The sequence below is a fragment of the Bombus terrestris genome, chromosome 6 (assembly GCF_910591885.1).
Source record: "Bombus terrestris chromosome 6, iyBomTerr1.2, whole genome shotgun sequence".
In the NCBI taxonomy this organism is placed as follows: domain Eukaryota; kingdom Metazoa; phylum Arthropoda; class Insecta; order Hymenoptera; family Apidae; genus Bombus; species Bombus terrestris.
In genome coordinates, this window is record NC_063274.1 from 1,785,386 (window position 1) to 1,798,225 (window position 12,840).

General features: G+C 36.3%; 1 protein-coding gene across 4 annotated transcripts in view; it reads left to right on the forward strand.

Annotated features, from left to right (window-relative positions):
• Positions 1–12,840, forward strand: part of LOC100651353 (protein O-mannosyl-transferase TMTC1) — a 269,329-nt gene that overhangs the window by 200,089 nt on the left and 56,400 nt on the right. For all 4 annotated transcript variants that reach the window (XM_048406882.1, XM_003402901.4, XM_012319409.3 and 1 more), the window contains exon 7: positions 1,219–1,408. In XM_048406882.1, the coding sequence (XP_048262839.1) occupies positions 1,219–1,408 (190 nt within the window). The remainder of the gene's footprint in view (positions 1–1,218; positions 1,409–12,840) is intronic.

Below are 12,840 nucleotides of genomic sequence, written 5' to 3' on the forward strand. Positions count from 1 at the left end.
GACAGCAATGTCTTATACAAAATGAGTCACGAAAGTATTTGAAGATTTATCATAGAAAACTTTTGCGAATATATTGTGCGTATACGCGAAAGTTTCCTATAGAAGAGGAAGAAGATGATTTGTAGTTGTAGAAAGTTATACAAAGGGACGATTAAATTGAGCAAGTACCGATGGTAATCGCTTAAGTGGAATGATAAGATTGCGAACTGTGGGTACTTAATGCATTTATGCGTCGAGGATGCTTTGAATATTGGTTAAAATCGATTCAGCTATGCGCGCTGTGTTTCAGAGAGCTTAAAGCTAGAGTATGCGTAACTTGGTTAATGAGACGAGAGCTCTGTTCTTTATATAGGTTAAGTGGGTTAAATTTTCTGAAGCTATTAGGAAATAAAATTCATATTTCCTGTTTTTGATGTTCATTCGTAGCTAATAAAACGAAGTAATAAAGCTAATCTGATAACTGCTTTTGAAAATCGGTAATATTGAAATTAACGATAAGGGTTGTAGAATTTCATTTGTACGAACCTGTCACAGGACAAACAATGTATTTAGCTGTGATTTTTGTTCGTGCAATAAGCGTCAGCTGGTCGAAATTCATCTAACCGAACGCTGACTAAAATTTTCTCCAAATAAATGGAGTTCATACGTACCCAGCTTCACTGCAGTGTAAAATAAAAATTCCTTAACAAAAGAATTATCACTGTTTGAAATTTTCAATTACGCAGGAGTACTTTAATTTAATTGCAGGGAATTGGATCGTGCAAATGTGAAAACACCTTTTTCACACGCTTCGCTTAAAACTATAATTTAATCCATTATAAAACTTTCAGCAAGATAAGATATGCGTTAATTTCGTAATTGCATTTATGCAAAGAAAAAAAAGGGACCATGCAAAATGTGGTATTTAATGCATTCCCGGGAGGCCTGAAGTTGACACGTCCGACCAAGCACTCTGGCGACGCGTGATTGACGTTTTCGGATAGTAATAAGCCGTACGTGCCAGTAGCATGGCGGCCACACAAGAGTCGTCGTAGCGAAATGCGATTATTTCGCGAATTTCTCGCAAAATCAGTTTTCCGTGCGAAATATCAACGTTGCATTTTTGCTACTTTTTTTTCTCACCTTTGCTCAATTTTTTTTTCGTTCTTCCTTTTACATCGATTTCGAGGAGATATATCGACATCGTTAAAGAGAACCATTCGTTCTTTTTGATTCCAGATTATTGACATTTTGCTATCTGGCGGCTCTGAATTGCTGGTTACTACTGTGCCCAGCAACGCTGTCTCACGATTGGCAGATGGGATCTGTTCCTTTGGTCGCCTCATTGGCGGATACCAGAAACCTGGCCACCTGTCTATTCTTCGGTGGCTGCTTGATCCTAACTTACAAAGCCTTCACAGATTTCGAGGTAAGCGCGCGAATGACGAATGAAATTTTGCGGTGACTTGTATAAATCGAACGTAAGGTTCGACACGAGTCGAGTTATAACGAGATTGGAAATTAATCCTTTACCGCAATCTTAGTCTAGATATTTGAAAACTGTGAATCTGTAAAACGACAAATATTCAGGCTATACATTTTTTTACAATCATTAGGGCATAAATGCACATAACAGTATTTATCGAACTCGAAATTTCTACGACGCGTAAACTTCAAACTTTCACACGGCGTTGAACCCAATTTTTCCCGGGCTGTTTACAACGGACGCATCGTCACTGGAGCATTTCGCTACCAGCTGTCTTCCTAATACCCGTTAAAGGGCAACGTAACAAAATTACATAGTTCTGAGCCGTGGCCGGCGATTAATAGCGCGAAATTAATAACTCTCTCTGCCTGGTGCTATGTTCACGAAACGCTACGTTACATTTTCTGGCCGTCTACGTGGTTTGCGAAAAGAACGTTAGCTAATTGAACGGACCTCGAAGTAACAACTCCCTGTTGCCGATATTGAACACGCTACGCGCACGTAACAACAAGCAAAGTTAAATGACCAGCCAGTTATTGTCCGCAAGAAGTCATTCCACCGCTAAACGCTTCGGCCACGAATGCGCCGAGCAACGAACCGCAAAGTTTCGCCGTGGTCCCCGCAGGCGACCCAGCCTATGATGAAGTTGTACTTGCCTCGAGAGTCATAAAGAAAGTTTCGTTGGATGGCACGAGCGGACACATACCTCTGGCGAAGGGAACCCTGTTCACCTTTTCGTTTTCCGGATCATTCATCAGTAATGCAGCTGAGCGTTCACCACAATGACCCCTTTAAGCTTCAGCTGGCAGAGCCACTTTTCTCTAAAGAGGCCATATCTGTGTTGTTTTAACTTCGTCTTATTCTCTCTCTCTCTCTCTTTTTATCTTCGAGTTTCTATTCTACACCATCCACTGGCATTTGCCAAGAGAATGGCAGGTAGAAACTGGGTGTGATCAAGGCACTGCGTGACACTGTACAGCGACGTTGATGGAACCGCAGGGAGAGGATGCCTTCTTCGAAGAACGAGGCTTGTCCTCTTTCGTCGTTGTCGTGATAATCTTTGTGCCTAACATCCGATTTGAAGGACGTTTCTGTAATAACGCCTCTCGGCATTGTTCTCGAGGCTGTATTGTCTGAATTCAGCGCACATCTTTGACACACTTTCGCGCCAAGACAGCGGTTGATGCTACGTGGTTGGAATACAGAGATCGTTCGAGGAACGTTGCGGGGGAGACTCTTGCTTGATCGACAAATGGATTTCCGTTGTAAAAGGTTTCAGCTTTTTGTTCTGTTTATTTCTTGTGAACATTTTCGAGAAATACCCGATTTAAATTTAACATGTTTTCTATTAATGTCACATTTATGAACGATTTAAGGTTAATTTAGATTCAATCTCTGTACAATATACTTGTTTTACAGTGTATTCTGTACAGTATACTTGTTTTTAATTAATGTAAATTCACTACGTTTTCTTTCGCTTCTCAAGTGTCGAAATCAAGATTAGTTTATTATTTTTTTGGTTTGTCCGGTGCTTTATTTATAAAATATATTGTACGATATTGGAGCTGTACCTCAATACGTTAAATACGAGCAAAATACGTACGAGCAACAATTTTATCACTGGCGATCATTAAATGTTTTATTGTTGATTTTTCCCCAGAAAAATGGGGCCACTGATCCGATCTACTGCTTGCAGAAGATATTAAATTTTTCGAAATTCTCTTCCAAATATAAATCTCGTACGTACATAGTCGTTTCTCTGTAAAGTATGATTTACGTTCTCGGTTAATCCTTTAGAAGGGAAGACAATATTTTTATGAAATATACAAAAATATTGCGAGAATATGCAGTATATTGACACAATTTATGTTATAGAAAGAACCTTTAACAAGATGAATTCTGATTTTAAACAATGCAATGAGATATCGCAAAATTAAAAACAGACTTAACAATGTTGAATTGATTATTCTACGAAATAAAACACGTATTATATTTAAAACACAAAAGGCAATAATCTCGATGAATTAAAAGGATTTAATTTAAATATTTTTTAAATAAAGAAACTAGTGAATTCATATGAATTGTAAAGAGAGTATACAAATGTACAATATTATTAATAAAAAGAATATAAAAGTGTAAATCAAAGAATATAGACAATCATAAATATGTGTCTAAAAACGAAGAGGGGGGGAGAGGGAGAAAGAGAGAGATAAATTAATATTTTAATAGAAAATGTTCATATTCTTTGCTGAATCAATATGAGTATAAATCTACGATGGTTTTACGGAGATATGCAAATATGCCGGACAGTAATTTTCCCGTTTATCCCGTTGAACGCATTGAAACGGGCAACGAGCGCACACAGCTGCTGATCACGAAACTGCTGACCCGAAATTGATTCGCGCCTAACACATCTTTGAAATACGCAACGACAACTGGCCGCTGTTACCTCGCATTTACACATCTCCCGCCCTGTAATCGTTTCATCGTCTATCCTCCTTCTTTCACGGCTATTTACTCGCGTTACTCATGATAAATGGTGGTAATTTCGGTATAAAAGAGAAAAAGAAAAAAATAATATGGCAGATCGTTGCCCTCGATCGCTTAAAACGTATTTTAATGGAAGCAGATGGATAAATGTTTTACCGAGTCGAACATTTCATTGAAATTAAAACAATCTAATTGTATTTGTGATACAATTACTTTTGACTTGTGTGAAATTATTGAAATAATTTGTTGGAATATTTATAAGGAAAATAATTAATTTTGCTAACAAGACAATAATCATGTATGAAAGACAAGGAAACGTTATCACATGAATATTGCGTTACACGTTACGTTGCCTTTTATTCGATAAGTTCTACAAAATTGAAATTAAATGTATTAATTTCGTTTTTATAAATATACGTTATCGATTGACGTACAAAAACGTTTATAGCTTTATCTACAAATATAGAGACGATTTCAAATCTGTAAAACTCTGTCAGTTTCGAAACGTCGATGTCACTTATCGTTCGAGTTTAATTTTGCCGAAAGAAATTTTGTTCTATTTTTTACACTGTCAGAAGTATAGCGAGTCTCAGCTGCGTAAAACATGTACATGTGCGTCTGTATGTAATTTTATTATAATATAATAATATAAATATTATGATGGTAGTGGTGAATTAAATAGTAATTTCATACAATTGAAGGTAATTTTTATTATTGATGTATACATATATATGTATTTACAATTCTATGTTTTGCACAATAACACAATTGATTTTGCTTAATGTTTCAATTGTTTAATACTTTAATTAGTTAATTAATGAGAAGTGTTCAATGGCTTACGAAATGTACCTATATTTTTCTCTGTTATGTTAATTAACGTTAATTAACGTTAACGAGAACAAGTGCAAACTTTACATGTGACATCGATCTCTTAATATTTCAAGAGCATATTTCTTATATTTTTGATTCTTTGATGGAAATACATGTCTGTCGAATAAATTACTAACACTATGATAACTCACTGATAAGTACTAAGCATATGAAATAACAAATATTCTAAATTGAATCGTTTGTTACGTAGCCGGCGAGCCACTTTTGATTCGATTTCTGTTGAATATATTAACTATGCTATCGTAAATATTCTTTGAAATCTCGTCGTTGGTTACGATGAGTGGTTCCATATTTTCTACGTGTGCGATTTTTACGGGCCCTTCAGAAGTTTGTTTCACTATATAAACATCCACTTTGTCCTCTTCATCTGACTCCTATAGAAGCAAAATGAAAATATAAAATGTATTAGCTTATAATTATATTATAAGTATAAAATATTGCTACTCTCTAATGAAATGTCATTTTTTGAAATATTTGTCTTGGTTTACTTAATATAAAATTTGATACCAAAAATATTGTTGGAGCTACACTCTTTGCCATAATATTTTTAATTTAAAGAGTGTACGTATCGTAGATTCTGTGATTCATTGTATGTTCTGGTTCATTTATGGCTTTTCCGGTTGAAACTTTGATTTTGATCTTACTACGATTTTCGGATTTTTATATATCAATCTTTTCCTTATTTTATCGATGCCTTAAGAGAACTTTTAACATAAAATTGAAACGAGAAATTGCGCATATCAATAGCTCTATCATATTTTGCCCAAACTTGAAGAAATATTTAACGTTAGGAAAATACAACTGGCTTCAAAATGACCGAAAAATCGCAGCTGACTAATAACATAAAATTTGTTTTGAAATTTTGAATAATGAAAATCATCAAGCGTATTAGCTTCTTCAGCTGTGCTTACCTGAAGCATACTCGCAGATTCATAGCTTTTGTTTTTCACATTGGCCACGTTTGATGGTAACACGTCGGTCGATACATCATCGTACGTGCTTGAAACTTCGTTATCCCATGCATCATCTTCAAAATGTGTAAACAGGAAACTAGATCTGAGGATGTCGCATAAATTGTTATTCGCATCTTCGGCCTCCAAAACTTTATCTAAGGTCTTATACGACGAGGACTTCACTGATGTCGCAGATTCTGCTTCATCAGAATGCGATTTAAACTTCTTCGAAGATACAGGGCTGGACGATTCGCTTTTATTCACGATTTCTGCCCATGATTTTGCCAACTTTTCCGAACTAGGTTGCAGTTCCTTTACGAATTTAGCGTCTGGAATTTCTTCGCTGTCTCGGCCGGATAATATCGTTCCAGAAACATGAGACAAGGGGTTGTTCGATTTCGTGCTTTTTTCTTTCTTTTCGAGAGAACGATGTGCGTCTGTAGAAGCTCCAATCACTGGGATATCTGAGAGCACATTAACCCCACGCGTATTTGCTTCTGGTCCTTCTTCAACAATTGTGAATAACGAGGACTGATCGTGAATTTCAGAAATTGGAAGTGTTTTTCCGTCTTTTATAAATTGAGTAGATTCATTTTCTACTGTATTTTCACTATTCGCTATAGTTTTCAAATTATGTCGTTCAGTACTCTTCTTTGAGTCAGTTTGAGCTGGATCTCTGAATTCGTTGTGTAAATTACTGTTAACAGTACTTGATGTATACTGAGATTTGTTCGATATATCAGAGTCAGTATCTTCTTTTTTATCGTGTATCGAGTGTTTTGACATTTTCGATTCATGATTTATTCTCGGTGGCTCAAGTACCACTAATTCTGGGTCCTGGTATTGACTGTGTAGATCATGTTCAACGTTAGATGTAAAGTAAGATTCGACCGGTATGTCAGTATCGATATTCTCTTTTGAATTGTCTTCTACACTTGATTCGTGAATGACTTTCTTCGAATCATTTAAAGTTATAGCTGAGTCCTTAGATTTAGTCCTTAGATTGTCTTCTACACTTGATTCGTGAATAATTTTCTTCGAATCATTTAAAGTTGTAGCTGAGTCCTTAGATCTATTATGCAAACCGCTGTTAATAGTATTCCATATGGAGTACGATGTCACTGATAAACCAGAGTCAGCATCTTTTTTCGAATCAAAGGTCGATTTATTGTCTATATTTGATTTATAAAGTACTTCCGCTAACTCATCACTAACGCTTATGGATGAATCATTAGATTCGCTAGGTAAATCACTGTAAGGTTCGGTTGACATAATCGAGTCAGCCTCTTCGTTCGAATCTAATTTTCTAGTTAAATCTCCTTTGAGCTTGGGCTTTGTCTCATCATATATATTTGATTTGTACGTCAATGTCTTTGGGTCACTTACAACTAGGGTTAGGTTCTGGTTTTCGTTATGTAAATCATTTTTATCAACGCCAGATGCATAGGGAGATTCGCCTGATATTCCAAACTCAGTCTTTTCTTTTGAATCGAGTTTTGACTCATCTTGTATATTCGATCCGTAAGTCATTTTCACTGGGTCATTTACGATTAGAGTTGGTTCCTGGTAATCATTATGTAAATTATACTTATTAGCGTTTGATGTATAAGAAGATTTTACTGATATATCAGAGTAAGCATCTTCTTCCAAAGTGAATTTTGATTTATCTTTTACTTTTGACCCATAACTCACTTCCTTTGAGTCACTTGTACTTATAGCTGGGTTTTTAGATATATTATGTGAATCACTCTTAACAACATTGCTAGTATAACGAGATTCGGCTGATATATCAGGGTTCGCCTTTTCTTTTGAATTTAGTCCCGATTCATCTTGTGCATACGATTCATAAATGACTTTCTTTGAGTTATTTACACTCGTAGCTGAATCCCTGAGTGTATTGAGCAAATCATTCGCAATAGCGTTAGATGTATAACCAGATCCGATTGATACGCTAGAATTTAGTCCCGATTCATCTTGTACATATGATTCATAAATGATTTTCTTTGAGTTATTTACATTCATAGTTGGATCCGTGAGTATATCGTGTAAATCAATCGCTATAGCGTTGGATATATAGCCAGATCCGAATGATACGCTAGAATTTAGTCCCGATTCATCTTGTGCATACGATTCATGAATGACTTTCTTTGAGTTACTTACACTCATAACAGGATCCCTGAGTATATCGTCTAAATCACTCGCAATAGCGTTAGATGTATAACCAGATCCGATTGATACGCCAGAACTTAGTCCCGATTCATCTTGTGCATATGATTCATAAATGACTTTCTTTGGGTTATTTACATTCATAACTGGATCCGTGAGTATATCGTGTAAATCAATCTCTATAGCGTTAGATGTATAACCAGATCCGATTGATACGCCAGAACTTAGTCCCGATTCATTTTGTGCATACGATTCATTAATGACTTTCTTTGAGTTATTTACACTCATAGCTGGGTCTTTGAGTGTATGGTGCAAATCACTTGCAATAGCGTTAGATGCATAGCCGGATCCGATTAATATCCTAGAATTTAGTTCCGATTCATTTTGTGCATACGATTCATTAATGACTTTGTTTGAGTTATTTACACTCATAGCTGGATCCTTGAGTGTATCGTGTAAATCACTCGCAATAGCGTTAGATGTATTGCCAGATCCGATTGATACGCTAAAATTTAGTCCCGATTCATCTTGTGCATACGATTCATGAATGACTTTCTTTGAGTTATTTACATTCATAGCTGGATCCGTGAGTATATCGTGTAAATCAATCTCTATAGCGTTAATTGTATTGCCAGACCCGATTGATACGCCAGAATTTAGTCCCGGTTCATCTTGTGCATACGATTCATGAATGACTTTCTTTGAGTTACTTACACTCATAGCAGGATCCCTGAGTGTATCGTGTAAATCACTCACAACAGCGTTAGATGTATTGCCAGATCCGATTGATACGCTAAAATTTAGTCCCGATTCATCTTGTGCATACGATTCATGAATGACTTTCTTTGAGTTATTTACATTCATAGCTGGATCCGTGAGTATATCGTGTAAATCAATCTCTATAGCGTTAATTGTATTGCCAGACCCGATTGATACGCCAGAATTTAGTCCCGGTTCATCTTGTGCATACGATTCATGAATGACTTCCTTTGAGTTACTTACACTCATAGCAGGATCCCTGAGTGTATCGTGTAAATCACTCACAACAACGTTAGATGTATAGCCAGATCCGATTGATACGCTAGAATTTAGTCCCGATTCATCTTGTGCATATGATTCATAAATGACTTTCTTTGGGTTATTTACACTCATAGCTGGATCCGCGAGTATATCGTGCAAATCACTTGCAATAGCGTTAGATGTATAGCCAGATCCGATTGATAACCTAGAATTTAGTTCCGATTCATTTTGTGCATACGATTCATTAATGACTTTGTTTGAGTTATTTACACTCATAGTTGGATCCTTGAGTATATCGTGTAAATCAATCGCTATTGCGTTGGATGTATAGCCAGATCCGATTGATATCCTAGAATTTAGTCCCGATTCATCTTGTGCATATGATTCATAAATGACTTTGTTTGAGTTGTTTACACTCATAGCTGGATCCTTGAGTGTATCGTGTAAATCACTCGCAATAGCGTTAGATGTATTGCCAGATCCGACTGATACGCCAGAACTTAGTCCCGATTCATCTTGTGCATATGATTCATAAATGACTTTCTTTGGGTTATTTACACTCATAGCTGGATCCGTGAGTATATCGTGCAAATCACTTGCAATAGCGTTAGATGCATAGCCAGATCCGATTGATATCCTAGAATTTAGTTCCGATTCATTTTGTGCATACGATTCATTAATAACTTTCTTTGAGTTATTTACACTCATAGTTGGATCCTTGAGTGTATCGTGTAAATCACTCGCAATAGCGTTAGATGTATTGCCAGATCCGATTGATACGCCAGAACTTAGTCCCGATTCATCTTGTGCATATGATTCATAAATGACTTTCTTTGGATTAGTTACATTCATAGCTGGATCCGTGAGTATATCGTGCAAATCACTTGCAATAGCGTTAGATGCATAGCCAGATCCGATTGATATCCTAGAATTTAGTTCCGATTCATTTTGTGCATACGATTCATTAATAACTTTCTTTGAGTTATTTACACTCATAGCTGGATCCGTGAGTATATCGTGCAAATCACTTGCAATAGCGTTAGATGTATTGCCAGATCCGATTGATACGCCAGAACTTAGTCCCGATTCATCTTGTGCATATGATTCATAAATGACTTTCTTTGGATTAGTTACATTCATAGCTGGATCCGTGAGTATATCGTGCAAATCACTTGCAATAGCGTTAGATGCATAGCCAGATCCGATTGATATCCTAGAATTTAGTTCCGATTCATTTTGTGCATACGATTCATTAATAACTTTCTTTGAGTTATTTACACTCATAGCTGGGTCTTTGAGTGTATGGTGCAAATCACTTGCAATAGCGTTAGATGCATAGCCAGATCCGATTGATATCCTAGAATTTAGTCCCGATTCATCTTGTGCATATGATTCATAAATGACTTTGTTTGAGTTGTTTACACTCATAGCTGGATCCTTGAGTGTATTGTGTAAATCACTCGCAATAGCGTTAGATGTATTGCCAGATCCGACTGATACGCCAGAACTTAGTCCCGATTCATCTTGTGCATATGATTCATAAATGACTTTCTTTGGGTTATTTACACTCATAGCTGGATCCGTGAGTATATCGTGCAAATCACTTGCAATAGCGTTAGATGTATTGCCAGATCCGATTGATACGCCAGAACTTAGTCCCGATTCATCTTGTGCATATGATTCATAAATGACTTTCTTTGGATTAGTTACATTCATAGTTGGATCCGTGAGTATATCGTGCAAATCACTTGCAATAGCGTTAGATGCATAGCCAGATCCGATTGATATCCTAGAATTTAGTTCCAATTCATTTTGTGCATACGATTCATTAATGACTTTCTTTGAGTTATTTACACTCATAACTGGGTCTTTGAGTGTATGGTGCAAATCACTTGCAATAGCGTTAGATGCATAGCCAGATCCGATTGATATCCTAGAATTTAGTCCCGATTCATCTTGTGCATATGATTCATAAATGACTTTCTTTGGGTTACTTACACTCATAGCTGGATCCTTGAGTGTATCATGTAAATCACTCTCAATAGCGTTAGATGTATAGCCAGATCCGATTGATACGCTAGAATTAGTATCATTTTCTGAATTCGGCCGTAATTTTTGTATTTTTGATTGGTAATCCAATTTCAATGGCTCAGTTGCTGCTAAGGTTGGGTTTTGGTATTGATTGTGTATGTTATTTTCAGTAACATTGGATGTATAATAAGATTTTATTGATGTCCCAGAGTGACCCACTTCTTTAGAATTTAGCTTCGATTCATCTTGTATATTTGAATCATATGTCATTTTCTGTGGATCATTTATATCCAGAGCTAAGTCTTTGTATTTATTCCGTAAATCATTCATAATCGTATTGGGTTTGCTATCAGATTTGATTAATATTTCAGAATCAATGTCTTCCAAGTTGCTTGATGTGACTTGTATCTTTGGTTTATAATGTTCTTTTAATGATATTTCATCGTTACTCTTCGAATCAGTAATTTCCATTGGATTTAACTGGTTCCAACTAACATTACGTCTATCAGGATCTTCTAAGTGATTTTCACTTGAAATATGCTTATCTACCGCTTTAGTATACGTTTCCTCCTCCTTTTCTAAGATATTCTTCTGTTGTTGTTCCTTTACTCGAGGCAACTCAGTTACCGCTATTTCAGCTTCGGTTAAAGCTTTCTGTATCTGTGTTTCTTTTCCGTCTTCGGATATTTCATACAAATTCTCCTCGGACTGTGATATTCTCTGTTCAGATAGATGTAATTTATCTTCGTAACTTTCTGATTCCTGAGTTGCCTTCCCTTCGGATGTTTCTGTGTTTTGTTCGTCAAGCTTGATTTTTGTTCGTGCTCCCGAAGATTCGTTATTTTTCTCAGAACTATTATCACTCATATGTGATCCTTTTATTTCGTTGTTCAAATTTTTTATATTATTTGCTTTGTTTAAAAGAAGTTTCAGCAGAGGATTCGCCTCTTGTTTACTATTTTTCAACAAATTATCGTGATCTTGTGTAGCTTCTGTAATGGTTAATATCTTTGGTTCATAGTCTTCGTCAGTAACATCCAACTCTGAATATTTTTCATTTAGGTCATGCTTTTGATCCAATATATCAGTATTTTTTATATTCTCATTCTGTCGCGCGCCTAATAGATCATTCTCGTACGAAAGATCCATGTTTTCCTGTCTCTTGGCATTTACCTCGCCGTCTATCCTGTAGTCACTTTCGTTAAGTGACACGCTTGCATATGACGTGTCCGCAATACTGTTCATAAATTTATTGTCCTCTATTGTTCCCATATGTTCATTATTGCTTTCGACAGAAATGTCGTTAAATTCATTAAAAATATTTTCAGCTACTTTCTCTTCTTCATCGCCTCCCAATCTTTTCATATTGTTGTAAGTGATATCATATCCTCCTTCTTTCGAAATATTTTCTACCTTGCCTGTTGAACTTTTAACTTTTTCATTCGACACTTTTACTATTTCAGATAATTTCTTTTCAGGATCTAATTTGGATAAATGCATAGTGTCAGGATCGTAAGTCCCAGTGCTCAGAGTTTCTTTGTGTAACCGACTAGCTTCGACCAGTGGGTCTTTGTATCCTTCGTTATCGGTCCAATTAAGTGGACGTAGCGTGGCTGCTTCAAGTAAACGAGATTTAATTGTATTTTCGTGCATGTCTGGAGAGCGAGCTTCGCTGATATTCAAAGCAGGTTGAGTACTCGTTTCGGAGAACGCTCCGAGTACTTCGTTTTCGATTAATTGCCGCTCTGCAGATGGCGCCGTGTACTTGTCATTCACTTTTGTACGGAGCTTGGTAATTTCATCTTCTTTCGATCTCGTTTTACC